Source organism: Oncorhynchus mykiss, chromosome 32 (assembly GCF_013265735.2).
Source record: "Oncorhynchus mykiss isolate Arlee chromosome 32, USDA_OmykA_1.1, whole genome shotgun sequence".
Classification (NCBI taxonomy): Eukaryota; Metazoa; Chordata; class Actinopteri; order Salmoniformes; family Salmonidae; genus Oncorhynchus; species Oncorhynchus mykiss.
This window is the reverse complement of record NC_050572.1, coordinates 34400751-34422889: the sequence shown is the minus strand read 5'-3', so window position 1 is coordinate 34422889 and position 22139 is coordinate 34400751. Positions and strand designations below refer to the sequence as shown.

Below are 22139 nucleotides of genomic sequence, written 5' to 3'. Positions count from 1 at the left end.
CCCTTACCTTATCCTCTGTCCTCTTCCCTCATCTTCACCCCTTGTTCTGTGTCTTCCCCTCATTTCCTCCTCCCCCTCCTCCCTATTGCCCTTCCTCCTTCCCCTTTCTGTTTTGCTCACCTGCTCCTCTACCTTCCTGCTTTTTCTCACATCCCTTCACATGCCTCACTTTCACCCCTCCCCTCAATTTCACTCCCCCCTGTCAGTGTATAAGTGGATTCACTGGGAGCTGAGGGGTAATGTCCTGCTCCAGTACCTGGCTTGGGTCAGCTATCCCATGGCGCTCATCATGTTCGCCTCCTTCTTCTGCCACCTGGTCGCCCCACAAGCCATCGGTGTGTACCCGCTCACTCACTCAATGCTTACTGCTTACTTTCCCCATCACCCGCCACCCCTAATGACCTGTTACCCACAGTCCGTTATCCATTGATCTTCTCCCCTCTCTGCTTGTGTACCTACCTAGCCCTGTCCTCACACACTGATGACCTCACTGTCTATCTAGAGCTATGACCTTTCCTTGTCGTTCTGAGACAAACATATTTGGTTTTCCTGTAAAACAACAATTTTGTAATTCTACCTCTTCCCTGACCTCTTTTCACCTCCCCACCCTGTCTGTCTGTCTCGCTATCTCTTGCTCTCTCTCTTGCTCTCTCTCTCTCTCTCTCTCTCTTTCTCTCTCTCTCTCTCTCTCTCTCTCTCTTTCTCTCTCTCTCTCTCTCTCTCTCTCTCTCTCTCTCTGTCTCTCTCTCTGTCTCTCTCTCTCTCTTTCTCTCTCTCTCTCTCTTTCTCTCTCTCTCTCTCTCTCTTTCTCTCTCTCTCTCTCTGTCTCTCTCTCTTTCTCTCTCTCAGGCTCTGGTATTCCTGAGCTGAAGACCATTCTCAGAGGGGTAGTGTTGAAGGAGTATCTGACCGTCAGGGCTTTTACTGCCAAGGTCATTGGTCTGACTGCAGGTCTGGGCAGTGGGATGCCAGTAGGGAAAGAGGTGGGTTACACACACTCACATCTGATTCCCTGATTACAGCTATCTAAAAAGCCACTACAAGTTTCCTTGTTTCTGCCCCCTTGTCTTCCACTTTTTCTTCCCAAGGGCCCATTTGTTCATATCGCCAGCATTTGTGCTGCTGTGCTGAGCAAGTGTATGACGTTCTTCTCAGGAGTCCATCAGGTGAGCAGTTACTTGACCAACATTGAGAACACGGACATTACCGTTTTGTCAGATCACTTCGCATTATACTTTTAGATGTTTTTCCATTGAGGTTCTCTTTTCCTCCCCCGGTTCCTTGTCTACTTGTATGGGATCCCCTTGCCCCTTTCCCTCTCTCTGTCTGTCTGTCCCTTCCTCTTTACATCTCTGCTGCCCTCTCTCTGTCACCGTCTCTCTGTGTGTCAGTAGAGCCCATACTGCTACACAGACATCCTTACAGTTGGCTGTGCGGTTGGGGTGGGTTGCTGTTTCGGTACCCCTCTTGGAGGTACAACACTGTTTTCCTTTTCAATTCACCTTCCATCCATTTAGTATAAAGCAAGCTACAAAATCAGCTCAAGCAAATGTCATGTGTCTGACAATCAATATAGGCATGGTGTTGAAATGGCCTCAGTTATGTGTATTTGTGACAGGTCGTCATGGCAAGTCTTCAAAATGCAATATGCGATCTGGAGTTGAACTATGTGCCACATTGTCTGATATGACGTCTGACTGATATTTGACCTCTCTCTTGCTTTGATCCTGCCGCGCCACCAGGGGTGCTGTTCAGCATCGAGGTGACGTCCACTTACTTTGCCGTGAGGAACTACTGGAGAGGCTATTTCGCCGCCACCTTCAGTGCGTTCATATTCAGAGTGCTCTCTGTGTTCAACAAAGACGCAGGTGGGTCCGTGAACCACATGCACGGTGAGGTATTGCGTGTGGGCCAGTGACAAGAAATCTATATTCAGTCCGTTTAAAATGCAGGCGGTGACACAACAAAATGTGGAGAATGTGAAGGGATGTGAATTTCTGTGGAACTATACATGATAAATAGTATAATGTTCGTGTATAAGTTCTAAGATTCTCTGTCGCTCTATTATCCCCTGTCTTTTCGTCCTCCACAGTCACCATCACTGCTCTCTTCCGCACCAAGTTCCGCATGGACTTCCCCTTTGACCTCCAGGAGCTGCCTGCATTTGCCATCATCGGGTGAGAGAAAGGGTCGAGAGCCCCCAGGAGCGTGGTGAGGGCACGGTGACCACACTGTGTGGAGTTCGTTGTCGTAACCCAACATGAATGCCTAACCTCATTCCATGTGCCATCAAGCTCTTACATTGGTAGTTATTTTAAGAACGGAGATGGCGTGTATGGTTTTGCCTGCCAGTGTGCTTGCTTCAGCTTCCTAGATTGCAGACCTAGAAAAAAACGATATTACAGGCTAGATCGACACCAACTAAACTTACATCTGAAGCAGGCACACATACTGTATGTTATTCAGAAAATGTACCTTCTCTTGTTCTTATTTGAACCTTGAGAGTGAGTGAGGTAAAGGTGCTGGTGGTTGTCACTGCAGGATCTCCTGCGGCTTCCTGGGGGCCTTCTTCGTCTGGCTGAACCGCCAGGTGGTGCTGTTCATGAGGAAACCCAACGCCATGACACGCTTCCTCACCAGACAGTGAGTTAAAGGGACGGGGGTGATGTATTTTGATGAGACACATGAGGAAAATGCAAACCTGAATTGGGGAGGATCAGGCTAGGGGCTTAGTAGAATGGAACAGAATAGAATAGAATCATCCATTGTCTATTCTCCAAACAAATTCTTGTTGCCGACTGGTGCGTTTTACAAGAACAGACAATCAAACCATCATCCAGGCATTGATCGATCCGTCTATAAGCAATTAGCGGTCTCTGAAAAAGAAACTAGTTACACTCTCGCTCCAATAGAAATGAATGATTTAGCAGCAACCAGTGCAGCTGCTTTTGTCAGAGCTGAACATAGTTACACTGTAGGGAAGATGATGGATGGGAGCACTGGAATTAGACCAACAGAGACCAGGAGGATGTAATTATATTGTCAGCTTTGAGAGTGTTAAATTGGTGCTTGTTCTTAGGCCTGTCCTACTGGGAGAAAGAGGGACGTTTTCTTATAGGAGGAGAAACAGGACATTTGTGAAGAGGGTATTATGGCATAGGGTGCAGTTATATTGAGAGGATTATATAGTGCCATCGTAAAGTATTCACACCCCGTGTCTTATTTGCCATTTTGTTGTGTAGCAAAGTGGGATTAAAATTGATTTAATTGTCTTTTTTTTGTCAACAATCTACACAAACTACTCAAAGTGGAAGAAAAATGCTTAGAAAATAAAGCACTAACACTTTGGTTAGATAAGTATTCAACCCCCTCAGTTAATACATGTTAGAATCACCGTTGGCAGTGATTATAGTCTCTCTGGGTAAGTCTCTAAGAGCTTTGCAAAGCTGGATTGTCCAATATTGGCCCATTATTTATTTATTTTTTACTCCAAGCTCTGGTCTAGTTGGTTGTTGATCAGTGCTAGACATCCATGTTCATAGATTTTCAAGCCAATTTAAGTCCACACTGTAACTAGGCCACTCAGGAACATTTGATGTCGTCTTGGTAAGTAACTCCAGTGTACATTTAGCCTTGTGTTTTAGATTATTGTCCTGCTGAAAGGAGGATTTGTCTCCCAGTGTCTTTTGGAAAAAAAAGCATACCGAAGCAGGTTTTCCTCTGGGACCTTGCCTGTGCTTAGCTCTATTCCTTTTCTTTTTATCCTAGAAAACTCCCTAGTGCTTGCTGATGACAAGCATATCCATAACATAATGCAGCCGCCACCATGCTTGAAAATATGAAGAGTGGTACTCAGTGATGTGTTGGATTTTCACCATACATAATGCTTTAAATTTAGGACAAAAAGTGCATTTTTTGGTCACATTTTTTGCAGTATTACTTTGATGCCTTATTGCAAACAGGATGCATGTCTTGCAATATTTCTATTCTGTACAGTCTTCCTTCGATTCCCTCTGTCATTTAGGTTAGCATTGTGTAGTAACTACCATGTTGTTGATACATCCTCAGTTTTCTCCTATCACAGTCATTAAACTCTGTAACTGGTTTAAAATCCCCATTTGGCTTCATGGTGAAGTCCCTGAGCGGTTTCCTTCCTCTCCATCAATTGAGTTAGGAAGGACGCCTGTATCTTTCAGTGGCCGTCAGTGCCATTTAAGATGAGGGAGGACAAAAAAAAATGTTCTTCTCATGAGCATGGCCTTGTTTTCTATTACAGCGTGTTGGATGACTGTCATTCATATTCCATTCACCCAGTTCAATGTACAATTGATGGGTTTAGGCTACTACATGATACTCCAATTTTCCCTATACCCATCAAGAGGTTGCTGCAACCTAGCCTATGAATAAAAGTTTACAATGTAAGTGCACACAGGTCGAGAGAGAGAAGTTTGAGGTGATAGACAGTGACACATGGACAGACAGTGACACAGTCAATACCACCTACCACTCTTGCCTGCATCTAGCTGATATAGGGTGTAATCATTAGTCCAACAGTTGCAAATATGAGTTTCTATTGGACAAATTCAGGTATGTTTATCCCTGTTTTGTTTTAGCAGCGTGTGATTAAATTTAGCATAGTTTTATCTAAAAAGGATAACGTTTTTAAATGTTTTAAAATGTTTGTTTTTATGAAATTCACTGAGGAGGAGGGTCCTCCTCTTCCCCCTCTGAGGAGCCTCCACCGGAATCTTTGTAGTGACTGGGTGTATTGATACACCATCCAAAGTGTAAATAATAACTTCTCCATGCTCAAAGGGGATACTCAATGTCTGTTTTTTTTTTGTCATCTTCCAATAGGTGTCCTTCTTTGCAAGGCATTGTAAAACCTCCCTGGTCTTTGTCGTAGAATCTGTGCTTGAAATTCATTGCTCGACTAAGGGACATTACAGATAATTGTATGTGTGGGGTACAGAGATAAGGTAGTCATAAAACAATTATGTTAAACACCATTATTGCACAGAGAATTAGTCCATGCAACTTATTTTCTTTATTTATTTAGGCTTGACAAAACAAAGGGGTTGAATATTTACTGTCTTAAGACATTTCAGCTTTTCATTTTTTATTAATTTGTAAAAAATTCTAAAAACAGAATTCCACTTTTACATTGCGAGGTATTGTGTGTAGATCAGTGGCACAAAATCTAAATGAAATCCATTTTAAATTCAGGCTGTAACACAACAAAATGTGGAAAAAGTAACGGGGTGGGAATACTTCCTGAAGGCACTGTATGCTGTATGCCACTTAGCAGACATTTTTATCCAAAGCTATTTACAGTCATGTGTGCATACATTTTACGCAAGGGTGGTCCCAGGAATCGAACCCACTATCCTGGCGTTGCAAGTGCTGAAGCGTGCTCTACTAGCCGAACTACAGAGAACCACAGGGACATAGGGTTGGAACATAGAGTTTTTAATCCCTTTTCTTTCCCCAGCCGACTGATTTTCCCCGGTGTTGTGACCTTAGTGATAGCCAGCTTGACCTTTCCCCCTGGATTTGGACAGTTCATGGCTGGAGAGGTCAGAGTTCAAATATAATTGTATTTGCCAATTTTTGTTTCATCTCTCACTATGAATATGCTCTGTAGAAGTCCCTGTTTATTGGGACTTGAAAACATGTTAGTAACACTTTATAACACTTTGATGAATAAGCATAAGTTATTATAAAGTGTTACCGATATTGTTTTGTTTAGCTTAAATGCGACTGTTATCTACTTTTCTCAATCATGAAACGCGTCACTGCAGAACAACATTCATAGGACGAGTATAACTATTTGCCAAAATATGTCAATTGGGAATTTTTGCTTTCTCATAACTAAAAATACCCACTAGGCACAAACTGTTTGACTCAACATGGTTTCCACGTCATTTCCACCCAAACATTCTATGTGATGACGTTGAATCAACGTGGAAAACAAATCAACGTGGAAAACTGATTGGATTTGAAAAAAAGTCATTCACGTCGTTTTTGTCACCCAACATTTAACATACATTTTTTTGTTGTTGAATTCACGTTAGTTGACAACTCAACCAAATGTAAATCAAAACTAGACTCTGCACTCACGTCTGTGCCCAGTGGGCTGGCCGCTAGTAGAAGTCTGTTTCTGGTCTCAAGAGAATTCTACAAGGAGTTGGCACCCAGGTTAAACCTGGACTGTGTAATCTAGATGTTCAGTATTAGCTGGATATTAATTGAAGAAGCCTCTTTGCCCAGCCATTCAGAAAAATGCCCTAGGTTAAACTTGTGTTTTGAGACCCCTTAAAATAACCTGCATAGTTAGTGCGAATTAGGTGTGTTTAAAGCAGTCAGAAACACCTGTGTGCAGTGGGATCTTCACCCTCAAGCTACGATGTTTAGCATCTTTTAAAGATGGAACTTGTGCCCCATTTCTACCGTGTTAAAATGCAGAGGTGGTTCCAAAACAGACCATTATGCTCACAGTACAGTATTGGCAATTATTTCAAAACCTCTCTTTTGGAACTATATTGAATAGGCCTACAGGTTGACATATTTGCACACAAAGCAATCTTCATCTGCAGTATTTTGAACGAGTTCTGACTACAGTACAGTTGGTTTTGTCAAAATATGATTCAATATTTATATATACAGTACCAGTCAAAAGTTTAGACACACCTACTCATTCTAGGGTTTTTCTTTATTTTTTTCTACATTGTAGAATAATAGTGAAGACATAAACTATGAAATAACACATATGGGATCATGTAGTAACCAAAAAACTGTTAAACAAATCAAAATATATTTGAGATTTGAGATTCTTCAAAGTAGCCAGCCTTTGCCTTGATGACAGATTTAAACACTCTTGGCATTCTCTCAACCAGCTTCGCAAGGAATACTTTTCCAACAGTCTTGAAGTAGTTCCCACATACGCTGCGCACTTGTTGTCTGCTTTTCCTTCACACTGCGGTCCAACTCATCCCAAACCATCTCAATTGGGTTGATGTCAGGTGATGCAGCACTCCATCACTCTCCTTCTTGGTCAAATAGCGCTTACACTGCCTTGAGGTGTGTTTAGGTCATTGCACTGATGAAAGACAAATGATAGTCCCACTAAGTGCAAACCAGATGGGAGGACGTATCTCTACAGAATGCTGTGGTAGCCATGCTGGTTAAGTGTGCCTTGAATTCTAAATCAATCACAGACAGTGTCACCAGCAAAGCACCCCCCACACCATCACACCTCCTACTCCATGCTTCACGGGGGGAACCACACATGCAGAGGTCATCCATTCACTTACTCTGCATCTCACAAAGACACTGCAGGCAAAGGACAGATTTACACCGGTCTAATGTCCATTGCTCGTGTTTCTTGGCGCAAGAAAGAGTCCTCTTCTTATTGGAGTCCTTGAGTAATGGTTTCTTTGCAGCAATGGCTTGCTTCATGCAGTCTCCTCTAAACAGTTGATGTTGAGATGTGTCTGCTACTTTGTGGCGCTCTGTGCAATGTGTGACTATACTGACAAACACTACGGGGTGGAAAAGAAATTGGGCTGCAATTTCTGAGGCTGGTAGCTCCAATGAACTTATCCTCTGCAGCAGAGGTAAATCTGGGTCTTCCTTTCCTGTGACGGTCCTCACGAGAGCCAGTTTCGACATAGCCCTTGATGGTTTTTGCGACTACACTTAAAGAAACTAAACGTTTTAGAAATGTTACGGATTGACTGACCTTCATGTCTTAAAGTATCTCTTTGCTTATTTGATTCTGTTCTTGCCATAATATGGGCTTGGTCTTTTACCAAATAGGGCTATCTTCTGTATACCACCCCTACCTTGTCACAACACAACTGAATGGCTCAAACGCATTAAGAAGGAAAGAAATGCCACAAATGAACTTTTAACAAGGCACACCTGTTAATTGAAATGCATTCCAGGTGACTACCTCATGAAGCTGGTTGAGAAAATGCCAAGAGTGTCATCAAGGAAAATGGTGGCTACTATGAAGAATCTCAAATATAAAATATATTTTGATTTGTTTATCACTTTAATTACTACATGATTCCATAGTCTTGATGTCTTCACTATTATTCTGCAATGTAAAAAATAGTAAAAATAAAGACAAACCTTGGAATGAGTAGGTGTGTCCAAACTTATGACTGGTACTGTATACAGTGCCTTGCGAAAGTATTCGGCCCCCTTGAACTTTGCGACCTTTTGACACATTTCAGGCTTCAAACATAAAGATATAAAACTGTATTTTTTTGTGAAGAATCAACAACAAGTGGGACACAATCATGAAGTGGAATGACATTTATTGGATATTTCAAACTTTTTTAACAAATCAAAAACTGAAAAATTGGGCGTGCAAAATTATTCAGCCCCTTTACTTTCAGTGCAGCAAACTCTCTCCAGAAGTTCAGTGAGGATCTCTGAATGATCCAATGTTGACCTAAATGACTAATGATGATAAATACAATCCACCTGTGTGTAATCAAGTCTCCGTATAAATGCATCTGCACTGTGATAGTCTCAGAGGTCCGTTAAAAGCGCAGAGAGCATCATGAAGAACAAGGAACACACCAGGCAGGTCCGAGATACTGTTGTGAAGAAGTTTAAAGCCGGATTTGGATACAAAAAGATTTCCCAAGCTTTAAACATCCCAAGGAGCACTGTGCAAGCGATAATATTGAAATGGAAGGAGTATCAGACCACTGCAAATCTACCAAGATCTGGCCGTCCCTCTAAACTTTCAGCTCATACAAGGAGAATACTGATCAGAGATGCAGCCAAGAGGCCCATGATCACTCTGGATGAACTGCAGAGATCTACAGCTGAGGTGGGAGACTCTGTCCATAGGACAACAATCAGTCGTATATTGCACAAACCTGGCCTTTATGGAAGAGTGGCAAGAAGAAAGACATTTCTTAAAGATATCCATAAAAAGTGTTGTTTAAAGTTTGCCACAAGCCACCTGGGAGACACACCAAACATGTGGAAGAAGGTGCTCTGGTCAGATGAAACCAAAATGGAACTTTTTGGCAACAATGCAAAACGTTATGTTTGGCGTAAAAGCAACACAGCTGAACACACCATCCCCTCTGTCAAACATGGTGGTGGCAGCATCATGGTTTGGGCCTTCTTTTCTTCAGCAGGGACAGGGAAGATGGTTAAAATTGATGGGAAGATGGATGGAGCCAAATACAGAACCATTCTGGAAGAAAACCTGATGGAGTCTGCAAAAGACCTGAGACTGGGACGGAGATTTGTCTTCCAACAAGACAATGATCCAAAACATAAAGCAAAATCTACAATGGAATGGTTCAAAAATAAACATATCCAGGTGTTAGAATGGCCAAGTCAAAGTCCAGACCTGAATCCAATCGAGAATCTGTGGAAAGAACTGAAAACTGCTGTTCACAAATGCTCTCCATCCAACCTCACTGAGCTCGAGCTGTTTTGCAAGGAGGAATGGGGGAAAAAATCAGCCTCTCGATGTGCAAAACTGATAGAGACATACCCCAAGCGACTTACAGCTGTAATCGCAGCAAAAGGTGGCGCTACAAAGTATTAACTTAAGGGGGCTGAATAATTTTGCACGCCCAATTTTTCTGTTTTTGATTTGTTTAAAAAAGTTTGAAATATCCAATAAATGTCGTTCCACTTCATGATTGTGTCGCACTTGTTGTTGATTCTTCACAAAAAAATACAGTTTTATATCTTTATGTTTGAAGCCTGAAATGTCGCAAAAGGTCGCAAAGTTCAAGGGGGCCGAATACTTTCCCAAGGCACTGTATATTAAACTATTCATTACACATTTTAACACAATTTATCCCTTACTCTTTTTAACACTTTTTCATTAACACTTCTTAACCCTATTTTTCATAAACACTTTTTAACACTATTTTTCATTAACACTATTTTTCATTTTATTAATTTTTAATTTTTTTACCCCTTTTTCTCCCCAATTTGGTAGTATCCAATTGTTAGTAGTTACTATCTTGTCTCATCGCTACAACTCCCGTACGGGCTCGGGAGAGACGAAGGTCGAAAGTCATGCGTCCTCCGAAACACAACCCAACCAAGCCGCACTGCTTCTTAACACAGTGCGCATCCAACCCGGAAGCCAGCCGCACCAATGTGTCGGAGGAAACACCGTGCACCTGGCGACCTTGGTTAGCACGCACTGTGCCCGGCCCGCCACAGGAGTCGCTGGTGCGCGATGAGACAAGGATATCCCTACCGGCCAAACCCTCCCTAACCCGGACGACGCTAGGCCAATTGTGCGTCCGTGGGGCGAGTTCTTGCCATTACTTTTTCCATCTTCCTTTCCCTTCTTTCATGCCACCGCCAGCTAATGCCCAGAGAATGCATCAACTCCCTGTTCGACAACTTCACCTGGACCAAAATCTGGGGCTCCCCCCCTCCCCCCGGCCTGGGGCGCTCCTCTGCCTGGCTGCACCCCGACGTCAGCGTCTTTGTCATCCTCCTCCTCTTCTTCATCATGAAGGTACCCTTCCTCATTCCCCTGCTCCCTCCTCCCTCTTTCTTTTCCACCCCGTAGCGCTTGTCAGTATAGACAAACGTTGCACATAGCGCCACTCAGTACAATGGCAGACTCCTGGTTGAGTCACTCATCTCAGTAGAATAAGAATCTCCTTCAGAGAGACTGTGGTGGAGATGTAATCCTTAGCACTCCATCAGTATCAAACTCGACATAGTTGCCTAGAGATTTCCACTGAGTGTACTGGAGGATAAGAGTGCAATACTGTGAGTGTTAGCATCAGTAGGATTAGTATTTCCCATCGAGGAGATGGTGATGTGTATCTTGTCACAATGGTATTATTGGATTGGAGAAATGTCACCAAATAGACTAGTCGGGAATGTAGTCTAGTATTTGAAAAAAAACCTTTCAAGCCAAATCCTCTACACTTTTGTGGAAGTGCTAAGATGCATTAACTCTCCTCAGTTACTAATTGAATTCCATCCATGTCCCAGTTTTGGATGTCTGCTGTTTCGACGACGATGCCCATCCCTTCTGGAGCCTTCATGCCTGTCTTCATACTCGGTAAACAGAAGCACAAGATTATCATATGTTATTAGTTGTAATATGAACACAAATTCCATATCCATTTTTTATATTTCTTTGTTCATATAAATTGACAGAGAGAGTGACCCTAAAGCCTACAGTACATGACTATTGTATAAAGCTTCATGAGTAATCATGAAGTAAAGCATTCTGGGTCGTTTTGAATCAGTGTACCTTCAAGGATGCTATGTCGTGTATAACCAAAGAGTGGAAAATTACTAGTGAGCCACATAGATAGATGGGTGCTTAGGAGAGTGGCGGAGGAGGCCGGGGGGGGGGGGTCTAAACATCATATAGCCAACATGCAAAGTAAACATGACATTCCGCCTCCCATATCCACCATCCCCCCCCCTCCCCAGGAGCCTCTTTTGGGCGGCTCGTGGGGGAGATCATGGCTGCCCTCTTCCCCGATGGGATTCTGTTTGATGGAATCTTGTACCGCATCATCCCAGGAGGGTACGCAGTCATTGGTTAGTCTCCCTTTCCACCTCCTCCTCTCCCTGTCTCAGTCAGTGCCTGCCCGTCATCCCCCAGTGAAATGTCACTGTCTGTTCCCCCTCTCCTGTCCTCTGCTGTCTTGGTGACCATAAACCTATACGCTACCATTAATCTCTTTCATCTTCCCTCTCTCACCCTACAAACCCCCCTCTTTTCCTCTGCTCCTTTCATTCCATCCCTTTTACTCTTTCTTCCTTCGCTATTCCCACATGCCGTTCTGTACATCATTACCAACCCTGGGTCCCTGATATAATGTTTCTCTTCCTCACCCCTCATCCCTTGTTCTTCACCCCATTCCTCACCCCTTCTTTCCCTCCTGCCATCCCTCCTGTACTTGTCCACAAACTATGAGTAGTGTGTTGCCTCTTCCCATTACTCCCTTCCATCTTTTGCCATCCACCCATCACCCCCACCATTTTTTAAAATATCCCCCTCTCTTATGGATCATCCATCTACATATCCCTTCCACCTGCAAATGCCTGTTTTCTCTCCTTTTCTCTTTCTACCCATCCCTCTCTCCCTTCCTCTGTCTTCCATTTCCTTCCTCTTCTCCCTCCTCACTCCCAGGAGCGGCGGCACTGACCGGGGCGGTGACCCACACGGTGTCCACGGCGGTTATCTGCTTTGAGCTGACGGGCCAGATCTCCCACATCCTGCCCATGATGGTGGCCGTGATCCTGGCTAACATGGTGGCCCAGGGCCTGCAGCCCTCGCTCTACGACTCCATCATCCAGATCAAGAAACTGCCTTACCTCCCTGAGCTGGGCTTTGGACACATCAGGTGTGCAAAGAGAAGCTGCAACCAAGGTGACATGTTGGCTCTAAGGGGGCCCAGTTGCATTGAGGGTCTCATGCTAAAAGAATGAGTTGTTTGAGTCAATATGGCCGCCTCAGCATGCTTGATTCTTCAACATAAACACACCCGTAGTACACAAGTGTTGAGCATGAATTAATGATTGGCATTTCCTTCTGACTTACAGCCAGTATAACATCTTTGTGGAGGACATCATGGTTAGGAAAGTGAAGTTTCTCTCATTACAGTCCACCTACAGGGAGTTGATACACCTCCTGGATTCCACTTCTCTCAAAACGATACCACTAGTGGATTCAACAGGTACAAATGTGTGCATTTTTTGTGAAAGTGAGGATACATTTCAGTGTCTTCATTTCTTGAGTGGTTCATCATCATGTGACTCTTCCTGTAGACTCTATGATCCTTTTGGGCTCCATCGAGCGGTCAGAGCTCCACGCTCTCTGTGATTGGTGGCTCTCTGCAGAGAGGCGGATCCTCAGGCAGGAACAGCGTTTGCAGGAACAGAACCAGTATGCCAAAGACAGCTGGGAATCCTTTGCCTTTGTGGATGAAGATGACGAGGAGAGTGGAGATAAGGTGTGTCAGAGAGACCAAGGGGAAATGTTCATAAGGAATCAAAAACACACTCTTAGAAAATCAATCAAATCAAAGTTTATTGGTCGCCTATAGGGCTGTTATGGTGACCGTATTATCGCCACATAACCGCGGTTACGAGTCATGAAGGCAGTCAACTTGTCTGCTAAATATGACACAGCCAGATCAGGACCTAAAATAAGGACAACTCAGAGTGTGTTATTTTGTTCTTCTGAAATAGACTACATTTTCTTCATATCATGTTTCTTTAGACCAGTCTAAAATAAATAATGGATTTATTGTGAAAGTGTAGGCTATATTACATGGATTTATTAGACTTTTTAAAATGTAGATGTTCCAAAGGTCAGCATCAGTGACTTGTAGTCTGTGTGGAAGCCAGGAGATGCTGAATGCGTTTATGTTAATTAACGGTCAATTACTGTGAGACCGGCAGTCATTTTCTTGACAATCACCCGGCTGAATTTTGTGACCGCCACAGCCCTAGTCACATACACAGATATGCAGATGTTATCACAGGTACAACAAACAATGATTCTAAAAGGGTTGTTCTACAAGGACAGGGTTCTACTTGGGTCTGCATGCACATTTTTTCATCCAAGAAGGTTTTTTGAAGGGTACTAAAAGGATTCCTTGTTCGGTGACAAGGTTCTACCTGGAACCAGAAAGTGTTCATCTACAGGAACAAGCTGGAAAACGCTTACTGAAGTGCCTTGCTGCAAGGAACTTGTGCAATTATTATTTAAGCTGTCAACGTGATGAATTTACTGTTTTGTTAAATTTCCCAGAGTACCCCAGTTCAGGAAGAGAGCAATGGCCCCCTGCCATCTCCTAAACCACAGGAGCCCTTGTCCAATCACACAGCTCCTGGTGAGTTGAACCATCTCCGTGGAACAATGCTTCTATGGGTGCCTGGCAACAGTGTCATCTAATATTATGCAGCTTATTGCATATTCATATTATTATACAGCTTATTGCATATTCATATTATTATACAGCGTATTGTATATTAATATTATTATACAGCTTATTGCATATTAATATTATTATACAGCTTATTTTATATTGATATTATTATACAGCGTATTGTATATTCATATTATTATACAGCTTATTGTATATTCATATTATTATACAGCTTATTGTATATTAATATTATTATACAGCTTATTGTATATTCATAGTATTATACAGCTTATTGTATATTAATATTATTATACAGCTTATTGTATATTCATAGTATTATACAGCTTATTGTATATTAATATTATTATACAGCTTATTGTATATTCATAGTATTATACAGCTTATTGTATATTAATATTATTATACAGCTTATTGTATATTCATAGTATTATACAGCTTATTGTATATTAATATTATTATACAGCTTATTGTATATTAATATTATTATACAGCTTATTGTATATTCATATTATTATACAGCTTATTGTATATTCATAGTATTATACAGCTTATTGCATATTCATAGTATTATACAGCTTATTGCATATTCATATTATTATACAGCTTATTGTATATTCATATTATTATACAGCTTATTGTATATTCATATTATTATACAGCTTATTGTATATTCATAGTATTATACAGCTTATTGTATATTCATATTATTATACAGCTTATTGTATATTCATATTATTATACAGCTTAGTGTATATTAATATTATTATACAGCTTATTGTATATTCATATTATTATACAGCTTATTGTATATTCATATTATTATACAGCTTATTGTATATTCATATTATTATACAGCTTATTGTTTATTCATAGTATTATACAGCTTATTGCAATTCATTGTATTATACTGCTTATAGCATATTCATAGTATTATACAGCTTATTGTATATTCATATTATTATACAGCTTATTGTATATTCATATTATTATACAGCTTTGAATTATTTTGTTATCAATCTTAACATCAAGACACCTTTGTAGAGGACTTTGACCTTCGTCCATCACAACTTCTATCATCTGTCCTTTTCAGAAAAGAGCCATCTTCAGTCTGTTAGGAGAACTCTACGGAATATCTTCACCTCTCGAGACAGACAGGCAGAGGGACAGTCACAGGTAGTCTAAAACTGTGTGTGTACAGAATGTCTGTGTCTGTGCCTGTGACTCTACGTTAGTGCTGGGCGATTAACCAACATGTCAGTTTTCTTGTTCGTTTTTTTAAACAACTAATTGACCAACGTCGGTTCAATTATTTGAATTCCATGTTTTTTTACTTCTGTGAGCTCAATGCACATTTTCTCTGGAGATAAATCAGATCAAGCCCGGAACTGTGCGATGTAGTAGGGAGTTGTAGTTTCCAACAGGCAAATATTCTACTTAGTCTGGCACATTAAACATGGTAATTGACTACAATGATCATAATCCGTTGTGCACCTACTTGTCCAGTCTGTGTGGTGCAGACACAAAGAGGGAGAGAAGAGACAGAAGAACTCGTTATCGAGAGGGATAGAGAGCAGGTACTTTGTGAGGTATCTCGACCTGAAAATACATAATCTAAGTGATTCATAGTTTGTATTCAGCAGTCATAAAAATATGCCTTATTTACTTTGAAGAACTAGGCTACTAAAATTGTGATTTTGTCAGACGATATAGGCAGCAGCTCTATAGAGATGAGATGGTGGCTTGGAATGAAATAAAGTAATCAAATAATACAAATGTAATATACACTGTGTACAAGACATTCTCTTTCCATGACATAGACTGACCATACTGAGACAGGTTTAAAGGAGTATTTTTATGCATTAAGACAATTGAGACATGGATTGTGTATGTGTGAATGGGCAAGACAAAGGATTGAAGTGCCTTTGAACTGGGTATGGTAGTAGCAGTCAGACGCACCAGTTTGAGTGTGTCAAGAACTGCAACGCTGCTGGGGTTTTCACAGTTTCCCGTGTGTATCAAGAATGGTCCACCACCCAAAGGAAATCCAGCCAACTTGACACAACTGTGGGAAGCATTGGTGTTAATATGGGCCAGCATCCCTGTGGACTGCTTGTGACACCTTGTAGAGTCCATACCCCCAACGAATTGAGGCTGTTCTGAGGGCAAAAGGAGGTGCAACCATTGACACAGGAAGTAAGGGTGTTGAAGGTGCTGAACCGCACTGTGAAAAATCTGAATTAAAACAGTTCTAATAGTAATAATAAATACAAAAAATGTATTTAAAAAAAAACCAAAGTAGCGCTCTTGGCCTTTACTCGTCATGTATTAGTGGACCGGTATTGTCGCCTGTAGCACGGACAAAAAACCCAACCAACCTCAAAGCACTAATCGCTCAGCACTGCCGTGCACACACCAAGATCTTCCTAACGATCACTAAAGTATTTCTGGTGCAGCAAATAAAGAGAATTGAGCAGCAAATAAATTACTGGGGTAATGAGCTGTTGAGATGTAGATACAGTTGAAGTTGGACGTTTACATACAACTTTGCCAAATATATTTAAACTCAGTAGTTTTTCACAATTGCTGACATTTAATCCCAGTAAAAAGTCCCTGTGTTAGGTCAGTTAGGATCACCACTTTATTTTAAGAATGTGAAATGTCAGAATAATAGTACAGAGAATTATTTATTTCAGCTTTAATTTCTTTCATCACATTCCCAGTGGGTCAGAAGTTTACATACACTCAATTAGTATTTGGTAGCATTGCCTTTAAATTGTTTAACTTGGATAAACATTTCAGGTTTCCTTCCACAAGCTTCCCACAATAAGTTTTGGTGAATTTTGTCCCATTCCTCATAACAGAGCTGGTGTAACTGAGTTAGGTTTGTCGGCCTCCTTACTCGCACACGCTTTTTCAGTTCTACCCACATATGTTCTATGGGATTGAGGTCAGTGCTTTGTGATGGCCACTCCAATACCTTGACTTTGTTGTCCTTAAGCCATTTTGGCACAAATTTGACCCATTTGCGGGGGTCAAAAAGACCCATTTGCGACCAAGCTTTAACTTCCTGACTGATGTCTTGAGATGTTGCTTCAATATATCCACATCATTTTCTTTCCTCATGATGCCATCTATTTTGTGAAGTGCACCAGTCCCTCCTGCAGCAAAGCACCCCCACTACATGATGCTGCCACCCCTGTGCTTCACGGTTGGGATGGTGTTCTTTGGCTTGCAAGCCTCCCCCTTTTTCCTCCAAACATAACGATGGTCATTATGGCCAAACGGTTCTATTTTTGTTTCATCAGACCACAGAAAGGGGACACAAAGTACAATCTGTGTCCCCGTGTGCAGTTGCAAACCGTAGTGTGGCTTTTTCATGGCGGTTTTGGAGCAGTGGCTTCTTCCTTGCTGAGTGGCCTTTCAGGTTATGTCGATATAGGACTCGTTTTACTGTGGATATATATACTTTTGTACCTGTTTCCTCCAGCATCTTCACAAGGTCATTTGCTGTTGTTCTGGGATTGATTTGCACTTTTCACACCAAAGTACGTTCATCTTTAGGAGACAGAAAGTTTCTCCTTCCTGAGCAGTATGACAGCTGCATGGTCCCATAGTGTTTATACTTGCGTACAATTGATTGTACAGATAAACGTGGTACCTTCATGCGTTTGGAAATTGCTCCCAAGGATGAACCAGACTTGTGGAGGTCTACAATTTCTTTTCTGAAGTCTTGGCTGATTTATTTTGTCCCATAATGTCAAGCAAAGAGGCACTGCGTTTGAAGGTAGGCCTTGAAATACATCCACAGGTACACCTCCAATTGACTCAAATTATGTCAATTAGCCTATCAGAAGCTTCTAAAGCCATGACATCATCATGACAGAGTTTTCCAAGCTTTTTAAAGGCAATGTCAGCTTAGTTTATGTAAACTTCTGACCCACTGGAATTGTGATACAGGGAATTATAAGTGAAATAATCTGTCTGTAATCAATTGTTGGAAAAATGACTTGTGTCATGGACAAAGTAGATGTCCTAAATGACTTGCCAAAACTATAGTTTGTTAACAAGACATTTGTGGAGTGGTTGAAAAATGAGTTTTAATGACTCCAACCTAAGTGTATGTAAACTTCCAACTTCAACTGTATCTTCTATCCTTGGCGGTTTGATTGTAAAACCATATTTCAAGATGGGAAATATAAATATTTAGCCATTACATTTGCGTGGGATGAATCTCATTACTGAGCTCTGCTCTCTACGTACACACACTCCCTTATCTAATTGCGTGCGACATGAATTCACATGAATTGCAAATGGGGATTGTTCCGAGTGTGTGCATAGTCAAACATATTCCCTCTTAGTTCTATATGTTAATCAACTTGTGACTTATGGTTATTATTTCCCTGGTATGGCTGGTTGGCTTTTCATATTACCATTTTATACTGCAAATATGAAAAACAATGCATGTTAATGATACTCAAGGATGTACTTGTAAGTACAGGGTTTGAATTTGCACCTTTTGGTCAACCTACTGTATCTCCCTATTCAATGAGGATTCTAATATTTTGTCACCTGTCGTAGTTGTGCAGTTTTCTACAGTTAGGCCAGCCTTTGGTTTGAATTGTGCACCCCAAACTCATGACTATTTCATAATGAAAAGTTATTGTTATATTTCACACAAACGCCTGGCTTCAGAAATCAACAAGAGTACATCGATGAACATGCAGCCCACACAAAAACATGTTATTCTTGACACTGCATTCAACCAAATCATTCTATATATTTTGAGGAGACAAATATTGGTTTCAAGAACAGCCGCCATCAGCTATGTTATGGGAAGCAGAAGTGTAGAGACTCTCGTCACCTCATCTTGAAACTTTTCAAAGATAGTGGGGGCAACTAAAAATGTGTGCATGACTTTACTCGGGAAGTGTCTTATCTTATTTTATTTGATCTTATCTTACCTCTATTTCTCTCTCTCTCTCATCAGGAGCATTGCGCCAACCCTCTCCTGTCCGATACGATGACACCAGAAGAGGTAACTGATCTCATTCAGGTCCACTTAAGTGCGGTCCCAAGAACTTTACTTCCCCTGATGCCATGCCAAATGATTAGAGTAGGCTGCCTTGTACATTTTCCAACACTTTTGTCCTTGTCAAAAGGGTCTGGGTTAACATGTTGAAACACATGTTAAAAAGTGTCAACATCCATACATCTCTTATGGAGGCAGTTGACATTGAAGGTTGCGTTTTAGATTGTTTTTAGCCAATTACAGTGTTGCGTTTCTTGACATTGTGTCTGATTGGCTGGAGCAGATCAAAGAATGGGAGGAGGCTGAGATGGACAAGCCAATGGAAATTGATCAGATCCGAATAGATCCCTCCCCTTTCCAGCTAGTGGAGAGGACATCATTACACAAGGTTGGTTCAAGTGCTGCCAATTCATACCAATTTGGAGATATAGTATCTGACATCATGTCTAGACACATGGAAATACGAACGATAGTGGATTTGCTCAGAACAGAAGCCATACCAAAATGTTGCGGCCTAATTTGACGTCTGACCTTTTCTGCCTGTCCCAGACCCACACTCTCTTCTCATTACTGGGCCTGAGTCATGCCTATGTCACCAGTATCGGAAAACTGGTGGGTGTTGTTGCACTTAAAGAGGTAAGAAAACGTCCTTTTCTCTTTCTTTTATCTCTTTCCCTATTTCTGTTTCACAGTATTTCATTCTCTTTTGCATGTGACGGAACCTGACAGTTTAGTAAGAGTTGAGTCAAATTGCCTTATGAGTCTACTCATCATGCTATTTTCACGTAATTCAATGTTGTGTTCTTCTAATGTGTCCCCTCCCTTTCCCTGTTCCCACCACCCCATTCTCTCCCAGCTGCAAAAGGCCATCGAGGGCTCCACCCGTAGCGGGGTCCGGCTACGTCCCCCTCTGGCCAGCTTCAGCAACACCAGTCGAAAGTCATCCAAACCCCAGGCAACCTCCGCTCCCTCCTCCCCGACCACCCCCTCCTCCCCTCTCTCCCAGGCTCCCATCTTCCCCCATGCCACTGCCCCGCCACCTCCCCCGACACAGGAGGAGATGGAGGTGTGGATCGAGGGCACGAGGCGGGAGGTGGCAGAGGTGAACAGCAGCAGTAGTAGTAGCCTCAGCGGAACGGGGAGCAGCAGTAGCAACAGTAGCCCCTCACTACCCCACTCCTTGCCCCTCTCCATCCCCCTCACCTCGCCCCTCTCCATGCCCCTCACCGTTGCCCTCTCCATCCCCCTCGCCGCCTTCTCCTCTCCCCTCACCGCCCTCCGGCCTGTCGCAAAGCAGCAAGTGGAGGAGGAGAGTGAAGATGAGCAGCCCATCTAGCCTTATAGACGAGTGATGTTTTTTTATAACGTTTTTTTTTTTTATGGTGTGAATTTCTCTTCTAGTCTTTCTCTATCCCTCCATCTTCTCTCTCTCCCTATTGCCCTTTCCCTCTTTCGCTCTCTCGCTGTTCCTTCTCGCACCCTCTTTCTTCACTCGATGAATGATGTCTATGAATGCACGAGGAGAAATCATCTGGGCTCGATAGTAGTACTTGACTTTTTAAGATTAGAGTTGGTGTCATTGGTTTTTAAACAGGAGACGATGGCTACCAGTGGTGCTCCAAGAGCTAAAAAATCAACAAGGCCCCAAAACGACCTTTACTAAACCCATCCTCACCTTGGGAGGGAGTTTTATGATCACCATGCTGGGTTGATAGATGACAGTGTTAAATCAGACTGACGACAGCCAACTCAGATGTAATGATGCTAGAGGTTTTTTACTTAATGATGCCATGACTCCAGCTGAACAACCGCCATCCTCCTCTGTAATTGAGATGAATCGCTCACTTGATGATAACGCAAAACAAACATATACTGATGACATTATTATGACACTTGGTGACTTTTACGTTGGTGACTTTTCCTGCCTCCCAAAAAAAGCTGGGTTGTGTTCATTAGGCACCAGATGGAGATAAACGGACTGAAACAGGGGGGACTACCTCGACCTTGGCCAATAAGAAAGGCTCATTTTCGTTTTACACTGCGAAACATTGTAAAACATTACCCTTTGCATGCCCTAATAAACAAAACCCTAATGTTCTTCTGACACAAATCAAATCATATTTTATTGGCCGCATAGACATATTTAGCAGTTGGTATTGCGGGTGTAGCGAAATGTGTGTTCGTAGCTCCAACAGTGCAGTAGTATCTAACAATTCACAACCATACACACAACAAATCTAAAAGTAAAAGAATGGAATTAAGAAATATATAAATAGTAGATTGAGCAATGTTGGAGTGGCATTGACTAAAATACAGTAGAATAGAATACAGTATACACATATGAGATAAGTAAAGCAGGATGTAAACATTATTAAAGTAACTAGTGTTCCGTTATTAGAGTGGCCAGTGATTCCAAGTCTATGTACTGAGCACAGAAGAAAAAATCTACGGTATGACGCAATGCTTTATCTGAAAAGTAGTTGAATGATGAAAGAAGTTCTGTCATTCTACCACAACCACCTTTTTCTTTCTCCCGCTCTCCCTCTTCTTCAAACAGTTGCTCAGGTTGCTCCCTATGTCTTTAAACCTGCAGATGTTGGACAGAGGAATCTTCCTGTCTGTTAATTGAAAAGGATTTTGATTGTATGATGTCGATATGTTTTTTAATGTATGAATGTAGAGTTGAAGTCGAAAGATTACGTACACTTAGGTTGGAGTCATTAAAACTCATTTTTCAAACACTCCACAAATTTCTTGTTAACAAACTATAGTTTTGGCAAGTCGGTTTGGACATCTAGTAATTTTTGCAACAATTGTTTACAGACAGATTATTTCACTTATAATTCACTGTGTCACAATTCCAGTGGGTCAGAAGTTTACATACATGAAGTTGACTGTGCCTTTAAACATCTTGGAAAATTCCAGAAAATGATGTCATGGCTTTAGACGCTTCTGATAGGCTAATTGATATCTTTTGAGTCAATTGGAGGTGTACCTGTGGATGTATTTCAAGGCCTACCTTCAAACTCAGTGCCTCTTTGCTTGACATCATGGGACAATCAAAAGAAATCAGCCAGAAAAATAATTATAGACCTCCACAAGTATGGTTCATCATTGGGAGCAATTTCCAAACTCCTGAAAGTACCACGTTTATCTGTACAAACAATAGTACACAAGTATAA

The 22139-nt window shown here is 41.7% G+C and overlaps 1 protein-coding gene across 1 annotated transcript in view; it reads left to right on the top strand.

Annotated features, from left to right (window-relative positions):
- Window positions 1–21165, top strand: part of LOC110489263 (chloride channel protein 1) — a 40863-nt gene extending 19698 nt beyond the window's left edge. The window contains exons 4-23 of the mRNA XM_036971629.1: window positions 207–335; window positions 850–983; window positions 1089–1166; window positions 1395–1473; window positions 1743–1868; window positions 2093–2177; window positions 2542–2643; window positions 5492–5576; window positions 10364–10519; window positions 11008–11077; window positions 11458–11568; window positions 12164–12377; window positions 12577–12710; window positions 12802–12986; window positions 13790–13871; window positions 15019–15101; window positions 18916–18963; window positions 19241–19345; window positions 19507–19593; window positions 19814–21165. Of these exons, the coding sequence (XP_036827524.1) occupies window positions 207–335; window positions 850–983; window positions 1089–1166; window positions 1395–1473; window positions 1743–1868; window positions 2093–2177; window positions 2542–2643; window positions 5492–5576; window positions 10364–10519; window positions 11008–11077; window positions 11458–11568; window positions 12164–12377; window positions 12577–12710; window positions 12802–12986; window positions 13790–13871; window positions 15019–15101; window positions 18916–18963; window positions 19241–19345; window positions 19507–19593; window positions 19814–20293 (2573 nt within the window). The 3' untranslated portion in view covers window positions 20294–21165. The remainder of the gene's footprint in view (window positions 1–206; window positions 336–849; window positions 984–1088; window positions 1167–1394; window positions 1474–1742; window positions 1869–2092; window positions 2178–2541; window positions 2644–5491; window positions 5577–10363; window positions 10520–11007; window positions 11078–11457; window positions 11569–12163; window positions 12378–12576; window positions 12711–12801; window positions 12987–13789; window positions 13872–15018; window positions 15102–18915; window positions 18964–19240; window positions 19346–19506; window positions 19594–19813) is intronic.
- The last annotated feature ends 974 nt before the right edge of the window (window positions 21166–22139 follow it).